Here is a 24,503-nt window from a genome sequence, read left to right on the forward strand (position 1 = left end):
TATCCCCATATTTCTTAATTACCTGATTTTACTGTCATGTCTTGATTTTGTAAATCTTAGACATTGTCTATTGACTTCCTATTATGGAAGATGGGGATCTGGCTCTCTTCCAGCTCTGTCTCTACTCTTACTGCAACACACACACACACACACACACACTCCCCTACCTCTGTCCCCCTAGCCATATTAAAGCACAACTCTTGTTTGAATATTCAGGCTTTCCATTATTACAACTCTGTAAACATTGTATGTAAATCATCATGTATTATGATTGATTAGCTTTCTTACACAATTTTTTTTCCTGGAGTTAATAATTATATTTTTAATTTGCTTGATTTCTTTATAGAACACTGGTTCTCAAATTTTTCTTCTTCGCAATAGAATTTGTCTTTCTAACAATATCTTATGTGAAATCCTACTGCACAAAGCAGGAAAACCAGAGCTGCCAGGCTGAAAGCCTTCCCTTCAGGGCTGCCAGGCAGAGCCAAGCAGGCTGTGTACTACAAAACTCTAGGGGTCACTGTGCACGTAAACAGCAATGAAATTAAGTCATGATGATTATAATTACCCACCTCATTTGGGGATGCTGCCGTTGTATAAAGAGAGGTCCACCCGGACGTGTACATTACATCAGGATTATTCTGTTTTCAAAAGGCTTACTCCCTCGCCAATGCAGGTCTCTGACCTCTCCCCGTTCTGAATAGGTTCCAGGGATGTTGCTTCATGAGACCCTCTAGTGCATCACCCCAGAGGCTGCTGGCCGGAGCTGCTGTTAGCCGATGGCCACCTATTGACTGATTCAGTGCCCCTCAGATTTGCCTGGACTGGGCTGGGTGCCAAAAGCTTGATGCAAACAGCTTTGCTTAGGGATCATTCCAAAGCAGCCTTTGGGATCCGATGTCAGAAATGGCTCTGTCAGAGAGTAAGTGAGCTGTGGAAGCAGACGGTGTGGGGCCAGTCTGCCCACGGACGTCAGAGCTGGAGGAGGGGAGCTGGCCCATGACAAGCAGTGGAGTTCAAGAGACTCAGCTTTGAGGATCACCTCTAGGTGGGAATCTGCATTTCACTTTCAGCTGGGTAATCTTGGGCTTGTTGCTTAACTTTTCTGGGCCTTAATTTCCCCATGTTGAATTCATAGGTTTGTCATAAGAGTTAAAGGAGATAAAGTGTAATGCTAATAAATCCCAGGGCTACATGTGGCTTGGTCTCTGCTCAAAATCTCATTTAAAGAAATACTATGCAACAGTCTGAGAGTAATTGGAAAAGATACTCCAATTTGAATTGCATCCCTTGTGGAATGTCAAAGGGGATCCCATTCTTAACCGATACCCATTGTCCCCAAATCCTTTTCCTCCATTCTCTAATTTTCCCACAATGTCCAACATCAGTACAATTTTCTGGAGTATAACCTCTGAGGCTTTTTTCCTCTCTGTCTTTCTCTGCCTCATTCAACACCTGCCATCCCACTGCCGTCTCCTCTTAGGGTTCTTTTTTTTCTACCCATCCTGCCATAGCTGTATCAAAAAATAAATAAATAAATAAATAAAATTAAAGGATCTGGAACTGAGCTGATAGAGATGCAGGCAGGAGTTAGCGGGGGAGGGGAAAGGTTATGGCAGGACAACACTTGGTGAAGTATAGGGCACATGTGGCAGGGCCTTGGCAGAAACTGGTTCTCTTTCTCATTTTTCAGTTAAGGCACCTAAAAGAGGGTGAGGTATGCCCTGCCTAAGGTGCTCTGACCACCTAACCACCATTAGCAGATGGGCAGTGATTTGGTAAACTCTTTCCTCCAAACCCTGACAAAGCTAGTATTAAAAAGGTGGAGACACAGTTTCTGCCTACAATCTTCCTTCCCTTCCCTGCCACCTTTGCAGCCACTAAGCATGGACCTACCCTTCTCCTGCTCACACATCTTTTGTTCCATCTTTTGTGGACTCTATTCCCCTCATAGGATGTCTTTCAGGTCATGTACTGAGCCCCTACTATGGGCCAGGCTTGTTAAGAGCTGGAGATTCAGAGACAATGAAGACACAGACCCTGTCCTTGCTCACAAACAGAAACAGACTGCAACTCCATGTGATCATGCTATAAAGGAGAGAAACACAGAATGTTGTGAGCACACAGAGGCGGAGCTCTGAACCCATTGAGAAAGATCAGGGAAGACTCCCTGGAGGAGGTGCCATCTAACCTGTACAATAATAACTACTATCATATATTGAGCAGTCTTTATAGTGATACTCTCCACACTCAACACTTTGCTAAGCACATTAGCTCATTTAATCTTCACAACAATGCCGAGAGGTAGGTGTTGCTATCCACATTTCAGAAATGAAGAATGCAAGGCTAAGACAAATTCATTGACTTTCCTCAGGCCACATAGCTGAGAGGTGGCAGAGCTGTGATTCCAACTCAGGCCTGTGTGACTCCAAAGACTATGATTTTAACCACAGGGCACTGTGTACAGGTGTTTAAGATGTACCCTGAACAAGCCTGCCATATCTGGGAGCAGCACCATTCACACTGCAGGCAGAATAACTTACGTATATGACACTGTTTAGGTGGACGCCGAGGCTCGGGCCTCTCCGTGACTCCTGGAGCAGTAGGAAGGAGTCTCCTCCTGATCTAAACCCAACTGCAGTGCCTCTCCTGGGGGCAGTGGGGAGTATGGACACTGGGGAGAGCACATACACCCCAGTGTCTGTGTGCACGTCCTGCCAGGGCAGCAGCCTTTGGTCATTCAAGGGTACAGTAACATCTTAACATTAAATGTTTTTACTTGAGGAAGAGGCACTTTCGCCAATTTGCACAAAGGCGTTGTGTGGACCAGCAGTGTCTGCTCCGCCCCCATCACCATTCGGTGTTGGGGAGTACACGGCCACAGAGCACTTTGGCCCAGCCTGATGCAGGAACTCAGAGAAGAATACGACGTTTTAGAAGCCCAGAATAAAGGCCCTCCTTTCAGGGCCATCAAACTAATCTCCTTCTCTCTCTCTGCTCGGCAGACAGGCAGGATTGAACCCAACTACCCCAAGGTCTGCGGTCACCAAGGGAATGTGCTGGACATCAAGTGGAACCCCTTCATTGACAACATCATTGCCTCATGCTCGGAGGACACGTCGGTGAGCAGGGGGGTGCTCTCAAGGAAGGTGGGCCCATGGGACTCCTCCCCCTTCCTGAGGCCTTCCTTCTTACACTCTTCTCCTTCTCCCTTCTTGCCCTTCTTCTTACCCAGGTTGGGGAATTAGGAAAAGAACTGAGGGAGGGGAGCCATGAACTATTTGATAGATCTTGTGCTGTTACAATGATTTGGTTTGGAGGTGTTAATTATATAGGTGAGAATTAGAAGAAAAAGATTAAATATGTGATTCAGCACTTGTGAGTGGTTTCAAAAGGAGAAGGGCAAGAGGGGAGACTATGGGCAAGGGGGCAAGGGAAAGAGAAAGGGAAAGGGGGAAAATGGATGAGTCATGAGGAAAAGAGCCCCTGATGTTGCAGGCACGGCAAATGTACCATCTGGGAGCCATGGCTTTAGGGAAGGACACTGGCCTGAGAATTGTCGTATCTTGTCCAAGGGCCCACAGTGGTGGCCCAGAATTTGAACTCCATGTGTCCCACCACTTAATGGGCAGAGAGAAGAAATAGGAGAAGGGAAATGAGGAGGGGGGAGCAGGGGGAAGGTGGTGGAAAGAGGAAGAAGAACAGGTGGGCAGATTGAAGATGGACGGGAGAAAGGGGGCAGAAAGAATTTGGAGAGAGGAGGTAAGGAATCCAGGGTGAGTAAAATTTGAAGTTGTTTTCTGACCACCCCTCCCCTGAGCTCTGCTGGTTTTTGCTGGTGGAGGTAGGGTCAGGTGGTAGCAGTAACCTTCATGTTTCTATATGGGGCCCCATGTTTTTTTTCACACTGACCTTGAGCACCCATCAATGCACCAGCTTAGAAGGAAGAGGGGTTTCAGAGCTTCAGCTGAGCTGTGAGGAGGAGCTTCCTGAGCCCCTGCTATTCCCCAGTGAAGGAAAGTCAGCTTTTCAGTCAGACCACCTGTGTCTGTCTACGTAGCATTTGCTGGCATAGCCTGGGTACAGGGCACAGGCTCCCAGGCTATTGGAACTAGAAGGAACTTCAAAGCTCATGTCTCCTATCTTTCCATACTGGACTGTGAGGTCCTGAGAACAGAGGTCCTGAATCCCAAGCATCTAGCACAGAGCCTACTACCTAGTAAATGCTTAATAGGTATTGGATGGGAAAAGTGGTCGGATGGTTGGATGGATGGATGTCTGGATAGATGGATGACTGGTGGGTGGATAGATGAATAGGTTGCTGGATGGATGACTGCACTGATGGGTAAACAGATGACTAAATGGATGGATAATGGGTAGATAGATGAACGGAAGGAAGGATGATTGGATGAAGGTGAATGGATAGAAGCATGAATGGAAAGATAAATGTGTGAGTGAATGAATGTAACTAATCGATTATCCAGAGTCCCAGTAGTCTCCATTGGTTAATAAAGTTGGGGTGGGGAGATCAACTGGCACAGTACCTGTGAAATGGGAGGAGTGGGGAGGGGGCAAGCAGAGTGGAATGGGCTTGAGCAGATCCTAAAAGTCAAAGCCCTAAGTCAACACAAGAGGATTGCAGAGAGCAGCAGCAGCAGCAGCAGCAGAGGATCAAGAATTGGTGGTGACACGGGCCATTAGGTTCAGTTACTTTGATCAGCTAAATGGGGACAGTGACCAGGGGTCAGAGCACAGGCAGGCCAGGGGATGGACACGAGATGATAGAGCCCAGGTCTGGAAGCCTGGGAAGAACAAGGTCCCTGGTTGATTCCTGGGTGAGGAAGGAGGCAGCTGGAGCTGGTCAGTGCGGATGAGGCCTGGGATCACTGGGAGAGAGGGTAGCCAGAGATGCTGCCTGCCCTTCTCTTCCAGGCGCAGGGAGGCCCAGGAGTGCCAGCAACCACAGTGGACTCTGTTGGTGCCACAAAGGTGTTCAGTGACTGTCACCATCCATCAGGGAGCAAACACCCCTGAGACTCGGGGCTGCCTGATACTGAGCTCCTTCACCAAGTCTGAGCTGAGCATTTTACACACAGTTAGACCCTCTGGCCACTCTGTGAGCCAGGCACTGCCACCCCCAAACTGAGGATTGGGGGCAGGTCACACAACTAGGAAGTTTAGGAGGGCTTGTGATCCCAAGCCCTTCCTGCTCTACGAGATCTCATCATGAGATGAATCCAAAGAGCCCTGTGGGAAGCCTCAGTGCCCCCCCCCCCCTTGTGTCTCATGTCTCAGCTGGGAAGAAAAGCAGTGTCCAGCTTGCTATGGGGAGGAACAGGGTAGGCGGGGGCTCGCTGGGTCACTGGCCATCCTGGCTCTGCCTCAGGTGAAAACTTCTGCCTGAGTCAGGGCGAGGGTAGCAAGGGTCACTGGTGCTGATGGCTCTCCCTAGTTCTTGCTCAGCACCTTATTTCACCTGAGAATCAGGTACCACGTGCTCCAGGGTCCCAGCTAATGAACCAGACATCCATGTTGTGTGTTCAAGAAAAGCACAAGGCCCAGCCCTGGCCACACAAGCCAAGTGCTCCCTCCCACAGTGCGCCTACCGTGCTCCTAGATGCTGGGCTTCAGAACAAGCTTGACCATGAAATCCGCTTGATCTGGGATTAAATCTCAGCTTCACCATTTACCAGCTGGGTGACCAAGGGCATGTTACTTACCCTCTCTGAGCCTCAGTTTTGCTCATCTTTACATTAGTAATAGTGATGATACATGATCTCTTTGGCAGTTGCTATGAGGATGAAAGGAGGTCTGTACTAGTCCCAGTCCTGGCCTGGAGACCCCACCAGTGGAGAGGCAGCATCACACCCTGTTCACTGATATGCATTGCAGAGTAAAGTCACTGTGGCCACAGAAGGTCAAACAGGGCTGTGTGCCCAGGCAGGAAAGAGGGATTAATTTTGACCAAGGTACAGGCAGGACAGAGGGGATTAGAGAGAGCTGGACCCTGGAGAAGCAGGACTCTGATGGCAGAGAAAGGGTCTAAGGATGCCCAGGAAGAGGGCAAAGACACAGGCCTGAAGGGAATGTGTGTGAGTCAGCTTAGGACAGTATGACAACATTCCGCAGCCTGGCTGGCTTAGACACAACAGCAAGTTCTTGCTCACAGTTCTGGAGGCTGGACAGTCAGAGATCAGGGTATCAGCACAGCCAAGCATCTTACTGTGTTTTCACACAGTGGAAGGGGCTAGGGAGCTCTCGAGAGTCCTTTTCATAAGGCACTAATCCCATTCATGAGGCCTCCACCCTCATGACCTTATCACCCTCCACCAGCCTCACCTCCTGATAACATCACCTTTGGGGTTTAGGTTTTTGACATATGAATTTTGGGGCAACATGAACATTCAGACCATAGAAGAGTGCGTGTTTGGAAAATGGGGGTATCTGGTGGACTGGAGGGCTGGGGAGGTGGCCAGGGAGGGGAGTGGGCAGGAGAGGGACGGAAGGAAGGTTGGGAGCAGAGAGAGAAGGCTTGGGAGGCCAGGGAGCGCAGCTGCACTTTGAAGTGAGGCCTGTGCTTCTCTTGCCATCTGAACATGAGCCGGGACACCAGGCATGCTGTGTGTGGGAGCCACCACATGCTCTGGGAGGGGTTGGGGCTGGGGGGGAGGGCAGTGAAGGGAATCCTTGGGGCTGAAGGGTCAGTACCGGCTTTGTGGAGGAGGGGGTGGGGGTCCAAGCCAGCTGGACAAGCGCTGGAGTGTGACTCCACAGAGAGAAGGGGAGCACCCAGGGGAGGGGGTGAAGAGAAAAGACACCGGGTTTAGGGGTACAGGGAGGGCGGGGCTGGCCCAGGCTCTGATCCAGAGAGGAGATTAAGTCTCCGGGCCAGAGTGGAACTACGCTTTTGCTCTGGTGGCCAGTGCAGCTGCTGCAGAAGCAGCCATTCAAACCCTACTTTGTCCCACAGGCCTCTGTCCTTCCCTAGCCTCAGGGCCAAGGCTCTGGGCCTGGAGCCAATGGCCCCTGAGGCCAGGGCCCAGCCCTTCCCGGAGAGGGACACACTGAGGCCCTGGGGGCAGCACAAAGGGAGTCTGTGTCCCAGGCAGGGGGAACCCAGGTCTCCGGACTCCCAGCCAGCACTCTGAGCACCTCACCCACAGCCATAGCTTTACAGGTCAGGAAACTGAGGCTCAGCGTCCCGAAGGGCTTAGATCCATCGAATTCTCAATATTTACATCTCGGCATTTGCTCTGTGCAAAGCCCACGTGGGGTGCCTTGGCCAGGTCCTGGGAGGGTGTGACGCACAGGCAGTGAGGCCTGCAGTTCCCGAGGTGGATGAGGAGGCTGTCGGTCGGCCAGGGCTGTTCTGACTGACCTTGCCTTCATCAAGCACCTGAAGGGCAGGCCCCTGAGACACCTTCCCTCCACCCACTCCAGCCCAAATGGCCAACTTACTGTGCAGCAGAAATGACATTCAGAACCAGGGTTAAGAGGTCAGTCAGCAAACCTACTGTGTGCCAGGCACTGTGCTACACACACACTGGGGCTAGGGAGGGAACCAGCCCAAAGGGGCCGAGAGTGAAGCTGCTCACAGTGGGTCTGGCCCATGGCACCTGCCTGTGCACCCACTCCCACCCCTCTCCTGCCGTCTTCTTGTTTCAAAATGTTCAAAGGACACTGAAGGGATCTAGCAAGCCATCACCCCGCCTCCCCCCAGCTCCTTTCCAATATTCCCTATCCCTTGAACAATCTCCAATGAAATCCATCCCCCATGTCCCCGAGGATCAGTGTCCCCTCCCCCAGAGTGTGAGGAGGTCCCTAGGAGTCTAGCCCATTCCTTCTGGATGCAGTGGAACATACCCCAAGCCCATTCCCAAGGGCTCCTGTCATGAGGGAGGGGTGGGGGCCGTAGCTCTCTGGCATCTGGCAGAATCCAGTTCTTTCTGCTGCTGGGTGATGTCACCTATTGTTGAAGGGCTGTGCTTTTTATAGCTTCTGCCGCAGCAGCTCGGGAGGGCGGCTGGCAGGCGGCAGGGAAGGCGCTATGGGTTTCCAGGCCTCCTGCTCTCAGCACTTCTCCTGCAGCCACAGAGGGAGAGGCTTCTGACACCTCAAGGAGAGGAGAGAGTGGTCTCAGGAGAGTGAAGGAGGAGGGGGAGGGAGGCAGGCCCCTCTCCCCAGGGAGGCGGGCCCCTCTCCCAGGTGGGCCGAGCTCAGCATCTGTCCTTTGCCTTCTAGTTCTTTGCACCTCCATCCAGTGGCTGCCCTCACCCACCCCACCCTCCTCAGAGATGATACCCCTCCTGGAGCTAGGGGTGGGATGGGACTCTGCTGGAAGCAGCCAGAAGCCACCCACCACCCTGCCCTCCTACACACTTGAGAATCAATGCCTTTTGGAGCAGGAAGGGAGCAACACATTCTTTTTAGAGGTGGAAACACAGTGGCCCCAAGAGGCCTCCCCAATCCACTGGGCAGCTACAGAGAACTGGCAGTGTGGCTCCTGTGGTAGGCAGCCAGGCTCAGGGGGCCATCAGCCTGGGCTCAAACCATGGCTCTGCCTCTCTCCAGATGTGTGACCTTGGACCTGTTCCTTTATCCTTCTGGGACCAGTTGCCCTGCCGTAAACTGGGACCATACCGGGCTCATCATGAGAACCAATGAATATAAAAATATTTCATGGTTACTAAGAACTCCATAAACATTAACTGCTACTTTCTTAGCCTTAGCCTTAGGTGGGGAACAAAGAGTTTAAATAACTTGCCCCCATGAGGGGTGACCAGAGGGCTGGAAGTCGGACACCCAGGATATGTTCTTTCTACACCTGTCACTTTGTGCTCATTGAGCTCCCAAATATGCCTTGCCAGGTTGGTTTTCAAAAAGGACTAAGCTGAATACTGAGCTTCAAAATCCAGAAAAGAAATCCACCCCCACACCAGGCCCCTCTTCCAAATCAGAGTGATTTCTCATCTATCCAGCCTGCCACCAGCCAGAGTAAGGGCCAAGGGCCAGCCCACTCACCCTGGGTCAGGGGTGATTCGTTGCTGAACCCGCTGATAGCCTCTGGGCTTTCTCAGGTTCTTCCAGTGACTCATTCATTCAGCAAGTATGTCTCAGGTGCTTATTATGTGTCAGGCCCTGTTCCTTACTCTGGAGACAAGGCAGTAATTAAGACCCTGGAGAAGGATGATTATCCAGTGGGAAGCCTCTCTGGTTGTCTGTGCCCCAAGAAGGGTGATTTCTAGATACTTGGGGCCAGGGAGCAGCACCCTTTTCCTAGAATAGATGAGCAGAAGGACAGACCATGCCGTATCCAGGCTGTCAGATTCCAGCCAGGGGAGAAGGAAGGGGCTGGGCAAGGGCAGGGGTACAGAAGAGAGGAACAGGGTAGTTTGCCTGATTCCAAGCCTGAGTTGGAATCCCAGCTCCTCTCTTCCTAGCTGTGCAACCCAGGGCACGTTTCCCTACCTCTCTGTGCCTCATTTCCTTATCTATGTAAGTAAGAATAAACATTAATGAAAATAATAATGATGATGCTAATCGTCAGCAGCCGTCCGTCTCGAGAGACGATGGTGTAGCTTCTTAAGGTCTATCTGCACCGCCGAGAATGGCTGTGCAGTCCGACTCAGGAGTGACATGGTATCTGTCTCCTCCCGTGTTGAATCGACATCTTGCGATGAAGCTACAGAGCCTGGGCAGGGTGATATGGAGGGTCTGCTGTTGCCCATGCAGCAGACCCCCCCCTCTCTTCACAGCTGAAGGGCCCAAGGGAAAGACAGAGTCAATACAGCTTGACTTCAGGTGCGCCGCAGGAGTTGCCGGTGTTGACTACAACGTCAAACCGCCTTAGGGACTCCGGCTCCGGATTTTCTGTCGGGGTTTACTCCCTTAGCCTTTCCCCTGAAGAGGTATGCCGCAAGGCAGCGGAGGTTTTTTGGAGTCAGAGTTTTCCTTCTCTGATGTGCCCTGACTGGAAGATCGAACCAGCGACACTTAGCTCGCAGGCCGACGCTCAATCCACTGAGCTAAACCAGCCAGGATGATGCTAATACTATTATAGTAACAATAATAATAATAATAATAATAATAATAATAATAATAGATAGCACAGGTCCTTCCATGTGTCTGGCTCCACATTTACCATTTCATTGAAACCTCTAGCAGCTACCTCATGAGACTCCCAACAGTAGATACTCAGTCATGCTTCCTTATGGGCCCTCAGGTGGCCTCTCTCACCTCCCTGGGTTTGGAGTGATTTGTTTCTTGCTTTGGGAAACAGTTGAGTGGTCAGAAGATATCAGCATTAAGGTAGACTTTGAAATTCTCCCTCTTGTCTAAGTCAGGGACGGTAAACTCAGTTTCTAGTAGTAAACAAAATAATTGGTAAGAAATGGGGGCAGGTGGAGTTCTAAGGGCCCCCTGGCTCTGGGCAAGACACCCCCCCCCCCCATTTCTCTCTTCTCGTTGCAGAGGACATGAGAGTTGCTGTGATCTCGAATCCAGTGTTGTGCCCGTGGTGGGGCTGGATGGAAATCCTGGGGCCAATGTCTGTGCAGTATAGTGCAGCTGAATCAGCTGCTTCCAGAGGGCAGAGCCCACATCCTACACTTTCCTGTTTCTCCCCACACTGCTCCACATAGAGTTGTTTTGTAAAGTAAATACTAAGTAGTTGGAATCTATACCTATATCTTCTCCCAGCTACTTAGGACCATGTGTACTTCAGCTCCTTCTCTGAGCTTCTATACCACAGATACTACAACAAGTACTGTCCGTTTGCTATAGCTGTGTAACAAGCAGATCCCCTGAACAGCACATTCTCTCCCTTAGGAACAATGCTGTGACCTCACCAGACCCTGGCCCTGCGTCACCAGCAGCCGTAGCCTCCCATTTGTCAAAAGCAGAGAGAGACCCAAACAGACACCTTCAAAATCACATAATAATTTTAAAAAGGAAATATATGTGCTATATTCTGTAAAATGGAGATGAACCTTATACCATATATGTTAACTATATAGGGGACAGCAAAGTATGCATGAAAAATATAAGTCACATTTAAATTTTGACATATATAACACTCCTATATGATTCTTAATATTAAGCAAATGTTATATATTATTAAGTGCTTAGTAATCTGCTTGGTAGGGCACATATCTTATCTTTATTTAGTCTTTATAGCAACTATAATTAGAGGTATAACTATTCTCACAGATGAAAGGACTGAGGCTGAGAGGCTAAGGAACCTGGCTGAAGTCTCATAGGCAGTACGTTCAGAGCCTGGATGTCAGTGGAACTTGTCAGACCACAAAGCTCTCTCCACCGGCCAGCTGCTCCCTCCTCCATGCACAGGGACCCTGATTTTGTAGCTTTATTAACAGTCTTTACCAGCTGTCTTGCCTTAGCCCTGTCTGCACATGTTGGCTGTCTCTCCCACAAGATTTTGAGCTACTTGAGACTAAGAAGCACACTGTGGTGTCTAAATGTGTGACCCAGGAAGGGATGGAGCATATTTTGTTGGATGACTGTAACTGAGATTAGCAGGGCTCTGACCCAGGGACCTATGAAGGGGGACGGTCCCAGGCACAGCTGACTTGGTGGAGAGAATGCTTTTGCCACTTTCCCCCTCCCCTTCCTTCCAGAAATTAGGCTTGGCAGACCCTATTGGGTTTCCTATTCCATTGATGTAACCTCCCAGAGCAACTTCTGGGCAGATCCACAGCGCTTCTCCCACGCCCATCCACTCTTTCCCTCCAACAAATCCCTTGAATACTAAGGGATTTGAATTCCTTTTCCAGCTCCTAGGCCCACTGTGAACTTCAGCTCCTCTTAGCTCCTGTAGCATGTGGCACCCACTCTTTGCTGTAGTGGAAGAGCCAACAAAGTTTATCTCTTCCCCCCAAAGATACATTCAATGATGTCAACAGCAGAAAAGTTTGGAAGATTAACTTCCACCGACTCATTGTGTGCACGAGAAAACCGGGACCCAGGGAGGGAAATGGCTGATATCAAATGGGGATATGGTGAGGCACCTCTTTCCCTCTCTGGGACATTTTTCATCAGGGTTCCCCAAGTCCTACCTGGGATGCTACTCCAGTAGTTATTGGTGAAAATAGCCCTTGGCTTCTCCCCTGTAGCCCTTTATCCTACAGGACATGGATCCAGTCCTACGGCTGAGCCTGGGTGCAGATGCGACCTGCCATCGCATTCCCCTTGGCTTAGCCTGTAGGTTTCTAGGCAGAGCTGTCACCCAAACAAAGGCTCAGACTCACAAGGACTCTCAGCCCAGTTTACTTTAACCCATGCACCTTTAAAAGGTGCACAGGTCTCAATTCATTATCTAGACAAGGAGCATGAGCCTCAGAGAGGTTAACTGGCTTGTCCAAGGTCATCCAACCAGTCAGTGGGATTAGAGCCTGGGTGAACTCTCACTTCACAGCTTTCCCATGTCTCTACCTTAACCTGGCATGTGATGAAATCCAGGGACGCCTCCGTTAGCTAGCTGCTCAGCAATTAGGTTCTTCTGGGAAAGGGTTTTTTCCTGAGATTCCACCCAAGCAGCACTCTTTTGGGCCTTGGTGACCAGGTGTAACACACACAGCCTCCAGCCTCCTCTGCCACCTGCCTGCCTGCTGCACACCAGACAGCCTGACCCACCTGCCATCTCCCGCCCACCCCCACTGTACTGGTCATTTCTCTGTCTCCCCACTTTTCCCCACAACTCCACCCTGTTTTTTAAAATTGATTTGAGAGAGGGAGAGAGGGAGGGAGCGAGAGAGAAACATCGATTTTTTAAAAAGTACATTTTATTGATGATGTTGTTACAGTACTTCCAATTTTTTCCCCTTTGCTCCCCTCTGCCCAGTACTTCCCTTCCCTCCATCAATCCCGCCCCCCTCAGTTCATGTCCATGTGTCATGCATAGAAGTTCTTTGGCTTCACTCTTTCCTATATTATTCTTAACTTCCCCCTGTCTATTTTGTACCAACAAATTATGCTTCTTAATCCCTGCACCTTTTCCCCATTTCTCCCCTCCCCACTCCCAGCTGATAACCCTCTAAATGATCCCCATACCTGTGATTCTGTTCCTATTCTGGTTTGCTTAGTTGGATTTTGTTTTCATTTTTTAGATTCAGTTGTTGATACTTGTGAGTTTGTTGTCATTTTAGTGTTCATAGTTCTGATCTCCTTTTTCTTAAGTAAGTCCCTTTGACATTTCATATAATAATGGCTCAGTGATGATGAGCTCCCTTAGCTTCACCTTGTCTGGGAAGCACTTGATCTTCCCTTCATTCCAAATGATAGCCTTGCTGGATAGAGTAATCCTGGTTGCAGGTTGCCTTTCATCACATTGAATACTGCTTGCCAGTCCCTTTGTGCCTGCAAAGTGTCCACTGAGAAATCAGCTGATAGTCCTATAGGCATCCCCCTGTAGTCAACTCTCTGCCTCTCTCTTGTTGCCCTCAGGGCTCTCTCTTTATCTTTCACCTTTGACATCTCAGTCATGATGCATCCTGGTGTGGTCCCCTCTGGGTCCAACTTGCCCGAGACCCTCCGTGCTTCCCGAACCTGTATGTCCACCTCCTTTGCAAAATTTGGGAAGTGTTCCTCATTATTTTCAATTCTTGTTTCCTCATTCTGCACTGGTTGACTGTTTTTTTTTCCCTTATGTTCCGAATCATTGATTTGAACCCTGGTTTTCTTCCCTTCACCATTGGTTTTGTGTGGATTTTCCTTTGTTTCACTTAGCATAGCCTTCGCTTCTTCTCTTATGCGTTTGCCATACTCAAGCATATCTGTCGAGCCTGTGAGCATCTTTATCACCAGTGTTTTGAATTCTGAGTCTGTTAGGTTGTCTATCTCCTCATCTGTTAGGTTGGCTATCTCCTTGTCGCTTAGTTCTCCCACTGGAATCTTGACCCATTTCCCCTTTTGGGCCATACTTCTCTGTCTCCTCATTCTGACAGGGTCCTGTGTTTGTTTGCCTCCGAATCCCAGGTAAAGCTGTTGTTCCTGTTATGCTGTAAGGGGCAGAGCCTTCGGGATTCATCAGTGCAGGGCAACCTGTTTCATCACGTTGTGGCGATGTATGTGGGAGAGGGGTCCAAGAGGGAACAATGCCACCTGCCCAGCACTTGCCCCTTTCAAGACACCTCTCCCACTTCCACACCAGACTGGCGCCCCTGTAGCTGCTGCCCTGGCTGTTGTTCCCAGAGTGGGTGGGTCTGCGGACATTCTAGGACCATGGGGGCCCTTAAAACAAGCAGACTCTGCTGAGACTGGCAGTTTCTGCCTCCACCCCAACCCCCACTGGTCTGCACAGTCAGAAGCAATGAGGCTTGATTTTCCCTGGTGCTGGGACAGTGGGCTGCGAGGTCTGGTGAGGAGCTGGGAACACTCCCCAGGTGTCCCTCCTGACTTTTTAAAATGTGCGACTGTGCTTTCTGCCCGCCTGCCGCTGCTGCCACTGCTGCCTCTGCAGCCACTGCTGTCACTGCTGCCATCACCACACCACATCCTCAGCACCCTGGCTGCACCCCTCCTACCTTCTGGATGAGTATTTCTTCTTTATCTTTGTTTGCCGGACTTCCATGCAGTTTGATTTTCTGGAACTTCTGGTTGTTTCTAGTTTTGAGGTAGTTGTATTCCTTCTTAGTTGTGGAGGGAGATGGAGCGTGTCTGTCTATGCCTCCATCTTGACCGGAAGTCCAGAAACATCGATTTTTGTTGTTCTATTTATTTGTGCATTCATTGGTTGATTCTTTGATTCTTGTATGTGCCTTGATCAGGGATTGAACCCCAGCCTTGACATATCAGGACAACACTCCAAGCAACTGAGCTACCCAGCCAAGGCCAATCTGTCTTTTCAAACCTGGGTTGACATCCCTCTGCCTTTTTTTTTTTTTTTAATTTACTAACAAGATATAATAATGCTCACAAGAATAGTGTGCCCCCGAATTAAAAAAACCACACATTGTTTTGTTTCAAAAGCTTGAAAAATCCAGCAGATAAGCAGCTGGACTAATAGAGCCCATTCTTAGAACTGTCTGTTAGCCAATGACCAGCTCTCTGTACAGGACACCTTCCATCATGGGTGCACGAGACAGCGCTATTTACACCCCGTTCTGCACTTCTCCCCTTTAGCCACCCTCAGTACTGTCTGTTCATCTTCTTGAACCTCTCATAATGATAGTTGTTGGGTTGGGCTTCTCATTAGTGGGATGCTTGCAGTTAGGGGGGTACCAATCAGGCTCTGGCTTCTCTGTGTCACCCATTCTCAGCGGATGGGCTTTGGGCTCTTCTTTGTTGGGGTGTTGAGCTCCTCATGATAAAATCGGTTGTGCTGCACGTAGTTCACTGCCATGTTGGTGGGCACAAAGGACGTCTCACTGTCCTTCTTGTTCTGCTATTCTGCCAGCAGACAGGCCTTGGCATTCTCCATGGAGATGATGTTTTTAATTTTAGCATTGATGCCTAGGTCCACCTAGGGGATGCCACTCAGCATCTGGTTGAAAAGCATCTCTTCCATCTTCTTTGCTGAGGAAATGAGGATGCTTTCTGGAAGTTTGTAAAGACAGTTCTCTGCGTTCTTGGCCTTCACTTTCTGTTCCTCGTTTTCCACGATCTCTTTCCTCTTCTTCAGCTCTGTCTCAATGTACCTCATCATGTCGGCGTCCTCGTCCCTTCGGTTGGTTTCCACTAAAAACAATGTGCTCAGGTGGAGGTCTTCCTCTTCACTGATCTTATCTTTGCCCCTTTCCTTCAGTTTCTTTGTACCCACCACACCGCCTGTCTTCAACTGAAAGGGGTCATCCACTAGAGTGGCCTTTCTTGTACCTTCTCTCCCACCAGCAAGGCCACTGCACTCACTCCATTGGGCCTCTTCCTCAAGTTCTGCACTTCTCGGGTCTCTTCCAGTCTTAATCGAACCTCTTCTGAGTTCAGCTCATCTTCCTCTGACTCTGAGTCAGCGTAGCACCTGCAGAAAATCTTCCCAGTGACCGGCATGATTGCAGCGGCTCTGCGGTCCAGCCACTGGCCCTCAGCGCTGTGGCCTACATTCCCTTTTTGAACACTGCTTCTATCCAGCCCTCCCATCCATCACCCCCAAGACTGGATTCGAGGTTCCCCCAGCTTTGTGCCCCAGTGGGTGCTCTAGTGTGCCAGCCCCACTGCACGCTGCTCAAGGGAAGGCATGGGGTGAGCTCAGCACCCATCCCATTGGCTGGCAAGGGCCTAGCTCATAAGAGGGGTGTGTGGAAGTAATGAGGCTCAACTCTCTGTTTCAAAGATCTTCTTCAAAACCCAGAGCCACTCTCCTGCCTCAGTCAGCACTTACATACTGAATGACTTTGTGTACATGTTTGCTGTCTTCAAGAGACAGCATGAGGTATCCATAGACAGGATCCTTTGCTCCCAAATGCCTCCACACTGGCCTGTCATTCTACCCTTTAAAGTCTCATCCCCTTGAGTCTGAAAGCCTCTCAAGCTTCCCAAGTGAAAATAAGCATTTCTAAGAATCAAAGAAATGCAAATCCAAACAACAATGAGGTGGCATTTTTGATCCAATGGGCAAAAATCCAGTTTTGAATGTATAGTTTTAGAGAGATAAGTAAAGAAGCAGACTCTGTTGGAGAAAACTGGAACAGTTTTGGGAACAATCTTATGGTAACTATACTGAAATACTTCTAGGCATGTGTCCTACAGAAATACTGACACCCATGCACAAACTTGTATTACAGGGCTGTTCATCAGAGAGTGAACTGTAATAGTGAAAAATGTGGACAGAATGCAGATGTTCATTATTAGAGGCTGATTAAATCCATCATGGCACAATCATACAACAGAGGTCCCTCTGGCCACTTAAAAAGATAAAGGTAGATCGTGTTTTGTGGTGTGGAAAGATGCCCATTATCTATTGTTACATGAAAAAATCAAGTTGAAGAAGTACGTGTATAATAATATTCCTTTGGGTAAAAAAAGAAGTGTGTGTGTGGTGTGTTATGCATGTTCTCTGTGTGTGGTGTGTATGTGTGTGTGTGTAATCCAAACATTAGTCTCCTCTCTTCAAGGGTCATCTTCCTCTAGTACGTTTGGGGTCAAGAAGAATATGTCTTATTGGTAACTACTGAGCCATCCACCTGGGTCCCCACTCCATCCTCCCACCATTTCTAGGTCAGACCTCATCCCAGAAGGCCCTCACACAGGGCCGGTGGAGAAAGGGCTATGCGGCCTGCTAGGCCCCCTTTATGTCACCTCCCTCCCCCAGGCCTGCCACCATGCAAGGCTGTTTGGGAGTGCTGGGCTTTGCTATAGAACTGGAGTAACCAAAGGAGATGACAGTGAGGATGGGAAAACATTCAACTGTCCCCTGATTATTAACGTTTTCTCAAGTGTGTTTTTGAAACTGAGAATGGTACACCTAAGGATGACCTCCGTCTTTGATTGGACCTGCATTTTTCTCCCTGAGGACTCCCGCATCGGCATGTACAGAGCTGGGTGTTCAGGGGAACACACTTGTAGGAAATACTTACTTCTGTCCTCTGAGGGGAAAGCACCAAGGAGAGAAGCCTGCCAAGGGGATTCCATTTGGGACACCCCGAGCTCCCGGCCTTGCTCCCCTGACCTTGAGACTGCCTGTAACTGGCTTTCTGTAACATGCTTTCTGTGTTTATTCAGAGCCTTCAGAATTATAATCGAGTGGCTAATATTCCATACTGATATGACATATTAAATTGTTCCCCTCATGTTGGTCATTTAGAGCATTTCTGAATTTTCTGTATAGATGATGTTACAATGAACATATCATGCATAAAGATTTTCGCTTATATTGGATTTTAAGAGTGAAATTACTAAGTCAAAGAATATAATATAAATGTCTTTATGGTTCCTATTAAAGATGGCCAAATTGCTTCCAAAAGATGACTTAGATTTATAACACTACCAACAACGATTAAACCTACAGTATAATCCACCAACACTGGCTCTATTTTTCAGTTGGCTATTTTAGAAGATTATAAATAGTATCTCAAAGCTGTTTTTCCTGTTTTTCTCCTTACCAGCTAGGGTGGAGTTCAGATTTTCATAAGGTTTGTTTTAAAGGTGTCCTAAGTGGTAGTCACATGTGTTCTTTCTCTTCACCAGTCAGATCATAATAAATAGCATTAATGAGGATAATAACAACAATTTGAGCAAGAATTATAATCCTTTGTTCTTTAGAGAACTTGACAGTTTACCAACTTTCATAGGCAGTACGTATCTCATTTTATTCTGCCAGTAGGCAAGGCCAGACAAAGGTTTCCTCCATCTATAGAGGAAACAGTTGAAAGTCTGCAGAGTCTGTTTGGCTTGAAAAACAAGCCCACCAAGGCAGCTGTAAGTAATTGGGGGTGTGGTCTCTTTTCTCTGTTTCGCAGTGAGTCCCCTCCTCCTCTCCGCAGATCATCTTTTTCTGCTTCTCCATCAGCATCCATAAGCCTGGAAATAGCAGCTGCCTCCAGGCCCTGCCCATCCTTTCGGCTCAGGCTCCAACATCTAATCAGAATCTTTGCCCCTTGATTTATAATATCTCAGGAGAGACTCTGGACTTTCCAGCCTCCCAGAAGGGCTTCTCTCTGCTCAGGTGTCCATCCTGGGTTGGGGACCAAGTGGGGAACAAGGCCATATCGTACAAATAGAGGAGCTGGGGCTGAAGGCAGATCTCTTAGAAGAGTGTGGGAAGGGAAGCGGAGAGAGGCTTTTTAATTCAGCACTGGCTCAGAGCTATGAACGTGTGGACCTCTGGGCCTGGCTGGTCCATAATGATAACATGCCAGTGATAACAGTTGCCGAGGTCTGCAGAGACTTCTCAGAGAAAATCCTCTCAATGAACAAAACAAGGAAACGAGCAAAATAGAACCAGAGACATGGAAACAAGGAACAAACTGACAGCGACCAGAGGGGAGAGGGGAGGAGGATCATGGGGGAAAGAAGGGGAAGGGTCTAGTCAAGGAACAAGTATAAAGGAGCCATGGACATGAACAACAGGGCAGGGATTGCCTGTGGGAGCTGGGTGGGGGGTGGGGCAGGGAAGAGCAACGAGGAGAAAATTGGGACAACTGTAATTGAACAACAATAAAATTTTTAAAAGGAAGAGAGGAGATAGCCTCTTTCCTCTCTAATCACACCCTCGAAACTCCCTGCAGGCCTCAGTCAGCTCTGCCCACCGCTCTGGCCTTGAAGCGCCTCACCGAGCAGATCTCAGAAAGCCTGAGGTCAGAGGGAGAGGCCATTGGGGCCTCTCTCTGCCCTGTCCAGTGGCTTAGGCCCTCTGTTTCCCTGCAGGTGCGGATCTGGGAGATCCCAGAGGGCGGGCTGAAGCGGAACATGACAGAGGCTCTCCTGGAGCTGCATGGGCACAGCCGGCGCGTGGGGCTGGTCGAGTGGCACCCGACCACCAACAACATCCTGTTCAGTGCCGGCTATGACTACAAGGTAGGCAGCCCGGCAGGCAGTGCGGATGGGGAGGGAGAGAGAAGGGCATCCTTGGGGGCCTGTAGGAAGCTCTCTTGCTTTCTTGAGCATGCTAACCAATATTGTCTCATCTGTTCACATCTTCATTCACTGCACACAACTGAGCATCTTCTGTGCACCCCGTCATTCCTGGGGTCCACAGAGGCTGGAGGCATCTGTACTGCCTTCTCTGATGCTGATGGACTGGAAATGAATGTCACTCCGTGCCCACACTCTCCTGGTGGGGAAAAAGGAGCTACCAAAGCTGCCGAAGGGAAGAGAATGGAGCCCCAGCCCCCACCCCCAGGCATGCCCTCAAAAGAGGTGTGCCAGTACTGGAAGCTGGCAAGGAACCTTTATCCTTCTTGCTGCGTGTAGAAAATGAGTCCAGACTGGAGCTGAGATCTGCCCAAGGATGGTAGTGGATTTGTGTGACAGGGACGCATCAGCCTTTGATACAGAACTCAATGACACCGTCCAGCATGCCAGCATACCCCAACCCTGCACGGGGATCTCTCCCAGGACCATCGGGGGCGGAACGGGGACAGGTGCCCTAGGGCAGCAGCAGCAGGGCTGCCCTGACTCTTGTACGTCTACTCTCTCAGGTCCTCATCTGGAACCTGGATGTGGGTGAGCCTGTGAAGATGATCGACTGCCACTCGGATGTGATCCTCTGCATGTCCTTCAACACCGACGGCAGCCTGCTCACCACAACGTGCAAGGACAAGAAGCTGCGTGTGATTGAGCCCCGCTCTGGCCGGGTTCTGCAGGTGAAGCCCTACTTTTCTGAGGGGAAGGGAAGGTACTGGAGTCTGGGGCTCAGCTTTCACCAGGACCAGGGAAAGGCCGAGCCAGCTACCCTCTCCCATGCATCTGGCCAGCACCTCTGTTGACCCTCTGGCTTGTTCTGGGCCCTTCTCAGCTCACAGGAACCTGCCTTGTTCTTGATGAGGTGGGACTTTAGTATCCTCTCTTGTCCACTGCACCCTCCCCATCCCAGATGGGATTCTTCTGGCCTGTTCTGGACACTGCGCTGGTGACACCCTTCAGCACATGAATCCTTGGATACTGACTATGAGCCTCACCATGGGACAGGAGGAGGGGATTTGGACTCAGTGCCCAGACACCTGTGTGGGACAAGCCTGGTGGAAATGGCTCAGGCTGCCAGTCCCAGGGACAACTCCCGGTGGAGAGACAGATAGTGAACTTAAGTCCATTTGGGGATTTTTAGTCTCCTGAGTCTTGGCTGTGGAGAAGGGATTAGATGCCATTTGGGAATAAGAAATTAACATCTCTTGAGCACCTAAAGCATGCTAGCCACTCAGTGGGAAGGAAAATTTGGATTAAATTTGAGATTTACCTACTACACAAGGAAGGATTGTGTTCATCTGAGAGGAAACCAGTACTGTGAGGCCAGAGAGGCATCTACTACTACTTCTCCAAGCAATTATTACCCTAGGTGTTAACATCGCTGTGTGGCATGGGGTGGGCCATGGGCTGCACATTGTCCCCTTCTTTAGTCCTCATGACAGCCTCTGTGGTGGGTAATGTTACTCTTCCCATTTCACACCTGGGAACACTGAGCCGTGGAGAAGGTCAGAGACTTGAACGCCCCAGTCACAGAGGAGCTAGAACTCAGTCCCAAGCAGATGGACCCAAGAGCCCATGCTGAGCAGAAAAGGGGTCAGAGCAGAGAGCCCAAGCTCCACCTCACAGCCATGGGCACGAGCCCAGAGAGGGTGAGGAGCTCCTCCCGTGTCACACCTTTTTGGCAGAACTTGGGACTAAAATCCAGAGCAGGTGACACCAGCCTGGGTCTTTGTGCCGCTCCACCAGCCTCTAGTTTCTGCCTGATGCTGACTCATCTTGGCAAGAGGACTGCTGTATGTTAGGAGGAAAAGGAAGTGTCATGAGTGAGGAGGCAGGAGAGGAGGCAGAGGAGGCTTTGGAGGAGCCCCTGGTGAAGTGAGTCATGAGACAGTGAACCTGCATGAGGCCTCTGTCCTCCTGAGCCTCAGGTCCCTCATCCTCAGAGATTCCTGCCAGTGGGCATTGTTGTGCAGGTTAAAAGAGAAACTCTGCTGAGAGCACCTGGCACCGGAAACGTTGCAGGCCCTGCCCGGGGCTTGGTCAACGGTAGCTCCCTGCTCTCCCATCCCCCACCCATTCTGGGACATGGCCCAGAGGCCTGCTTTCCCAGTCTCAGGGCCCTGCTGCTCCTCAGCACCTGTATGCATTTCCTGGGGCTGCTGTAACAAATTAGTGCATGTGTGTGGCTCACACCAACAGAGGTGGATTCTCTCCCGGTTCTGGAGGCCAGAGTTCTGACACTGAGATGTCAACAGGGCCACACTCGCTCCCAGGCCCCGGGAGAGAATCCTTCCCTGCCTTCTCCAGCTTCTGGTGGCTGCTGGCTTCCTCGGCTTGTGGTCACATCTCTCCAAGTTCTGCCTCCGCAGTCACAACACCTTCTCTTCCTGTGTCTGTGGAGACTCCCTCCGCCTGCTATAAGGGCTCTCATGATAGCATTAAGGGCCCACTCGGATAATCCAGGGTCTCCCGGATCTCAAGGCCCTTCACTTAACATTACATCTGCAAAGTCTCTTTTTCCAAATAAGGAAACATCCACAGGTTCCAGGGATTAGACCATGATGAATCTTCTGGGGCCACTGTTCAGCCCAGGACGGGACCTTGGTGTCTGGGGCCCTGGCTCACCAAATCTCTCTGTCCCCCCAGGAGGCCAACTGCAAAAACCACAGAGTGAACCGGGTGGTGTTCCTGGGGAACATGAAGCGGCTTCTCACAACAGGGGTCTCCAGGTGGAACACAAGACAGATTGCCCTCTGGGACCAGGTCAGCGGGAGGGAGGCCGGGTGGTGACATAAAAGGGTTGTAGCTCTGGGGACTTGGCTGGAGTTTGGGAAGGTAAGGTGCCATCCTCCCTGGTCATAGGCTGATACTGGCCTTCTCCCTGCAGGAGGACCTGTCCATGCCTCTGATCGAGGAAGAAATTGATGGGCTCTCCGGCCTCCTGTTCCCCTTCTATGACGCTGACACCCACATGCTCTACTTGGCTGGAAAGGTAGTAGAGGGTGGGGGAGGGACTGGGGCAGCCTGTGGGGGACCCCTGCCCCTGTTTGGCTCCTGTTCCACCCTTACTTCCCTAAGAAGAGCTGGCCTAGCCTCTCTGGTCATCTTCCCCTGACCCAACCTGGGTCTCACCCTTGTCCCTTGAAACCTAGTCTCAAGTCTGACATGTATTCTTACTGAAGTGTCAATGACTGAGAATTCCTTCAGAGGTGAATTGGAAAGGATTTTACATTGGAATAAGAATCAGAGGCTAAAGTGTAGAAGACTGTGACTAATGATGGCATTTGAGGCACCTGCCAGGAGATTGCTGACAAATAGGGCCTTGTTTGTCAGAAAAGCAGTCTATACACATTCACCTCAGCAGCAGCAGCAGTACCACCACAACCCCCAGCAAGTCCCCTGTGGTAGGCCCACCAGGAGCCTAGAGGCCAGGTCTCCCTGGTCTTTGGCCACCTTGGAGGCACAGCAGAAACTCTCTTTAGCAGACCCTTGAGCTAGGGCTACTCAGCCCTCACCTCCCCCTCTACCTTCCTCACCTCCCTCTCTCTTTGCCCGCAGGGCGATGGAAACATCCGGTACTATGAGATCAGCACTGAGAAGCCCTACCTGAGTTACCTCATGGAGTTCCGCTCTCCAGCCCCACAAAAAGGCCTTGGTAAGGGGTCAAGACACTACATGGCTGTTAGACTGTAGCACAGGAGACCGGACAGTTGGCTCAAGGGTTACGCCCCACCCCCAACAAACTTTCAGACTCAGAAGGCCACACAGCTCATGGGCAAATCAGAATAGAGCCTATAGGTGCTGCACCTGTGAAGGTCAGCCTGCTGATCTTCAGCCATCTGTTGCCACCCACTTGACGGGTTCATTTTTCCATGGTGTTGGGCATCCTTCGTATCAACAGCCCACAGGGGTGTGACTGTTTCCTCATTCCTATTTGCAGATGGGGAGGCTGAAGCCCAACATGGTTCTGACATTGGAGGCTTTTCTTTTTCTTGGGTGGGTGAGCATGATGTGGTCCAATGTGACATGATCTGAAAGTTTAGGTGAAGATTCCTCTGGCTTCTGTAGGGAGAGTGAATTAGGAACATGGATTTTGAAAGGGCGGGAGGGAGGCAGAGAGAAAAGTTAGGATGCCCTGTGGATTTCTAGGCAAGAAATGAGGGTAACTAGGGGGATGGCATGATGATGGGAGAAGAGGGTGAATCCAGGGGATATGTAGAAAGTAGGGTCAGCAGGACTTGGGGAGGAGAGGAGGCAGGGGAGGGACCAAGGGTAACTGTTTCTCATTCTCCTCACCTCTGGCCACTGTTGAGCATTTAGCATGAAACCAGGTACTTTTGAAGGCTCAGAGTTGCAAATAACTCATCCCAGGCAGGTCATGTAGCTGTTAAGTGGAGGAACCAGACCTCATACTCAGTCTACCTGCTCCAGATCCCACTTTGGTACCATGACACCACTTCCTACCACCTCAGCTGCTGGAATTCCCTTATCTGGAAGAGCAGCCTTCCATTCCAGTTGAGGAGAGGTAGAACCTTAACTCACATTCACATCATGGAGAAAGAAACTAATGTTATTTGTGCTCTTCATTGTGCTGAGCAATTAATGAGCATCTTCACACTCAACCCCCTGGCCATCTCATGAGGAGCTACTACTTTCCTCTGCTAGCCAGTCGAGGAACCTGAAGCTCAGAGAGGTTATGATCTGCCTAAGGACTCCCAGCCATAAAGAGGGATAGCGCCAAGACTAGAACCCTGGTCTGTCCTACCCCTCAGCTTGTGTTCCTAACACCACACTGCACACTGCTTCCTCAGTAGATAGTCAGTAGACGCAGCTGTTAGGGACAGTGTGGCTAATGTGCAGATGCAGACAATACATGCATGATGCATGTACGCGTGCTCATGCTCTCAGTCCTAGAAGACTACGACAGA

At 50.1% G+C, this 24,503-nt stretch overlaps 1 protein-coding gene and 1 pseudogene across 1 annotated transcript in view; one reads left to right on the forward strand and one right to left on the reverse strand.

The window, feature by feature from the left end:
* CORO2B (coronin 2B) overlaps positions 1-24,503 on the forward strand; it is a 130,800-nt gene that overhangs the window by 99,298 nt on the left and 6,999 nt on the right. The window contains exons 3-8 of the mRNA XM_090270831.1: positions 3,006-3,122; positions 19,318-19,467; positions 20,091-20,255; positions 22,222-22,338; positions 22,463-22,567; positions 23,134-23,230. Coding sequence (XP_090126957.1) covers positions 3,006-3,122; positions 19,318-19,467; positions 20,091-20,255; positions 22,222-22,338; positions 22,463-22,567; positions 23,134-23,230 — 751 coding nt within the window. The remainder of the gene's footprint in view (positions 1-3,005; positions 3,123-19,317; positions 19,468-20,090; positions 20,256-22,221; positions 22,339-22,462; positions 22,568-23,133; positions 23,231-24,503) is intronic.
* On the reverse strand, positions 15,145-16,002 carry LOC150016705 (splicing factor C9orf78 pseudogene; annotated as a pseudogene).

This window comes from Furipterus horrens, unplaced genomic scaffold, assembly GCF_987537825.1.
Source record: "Furipterus horrens unplaced genomic scaffold, mFurHor1.1.pri manual_scaffold_3, whole genome shotgun sequence".
Lineage (NCBI taxonomy): Eukaryota > Metazoa > Chordata > Mammalia > Chiroptera > Furipteridae > Furipterus > Furipterus horrens.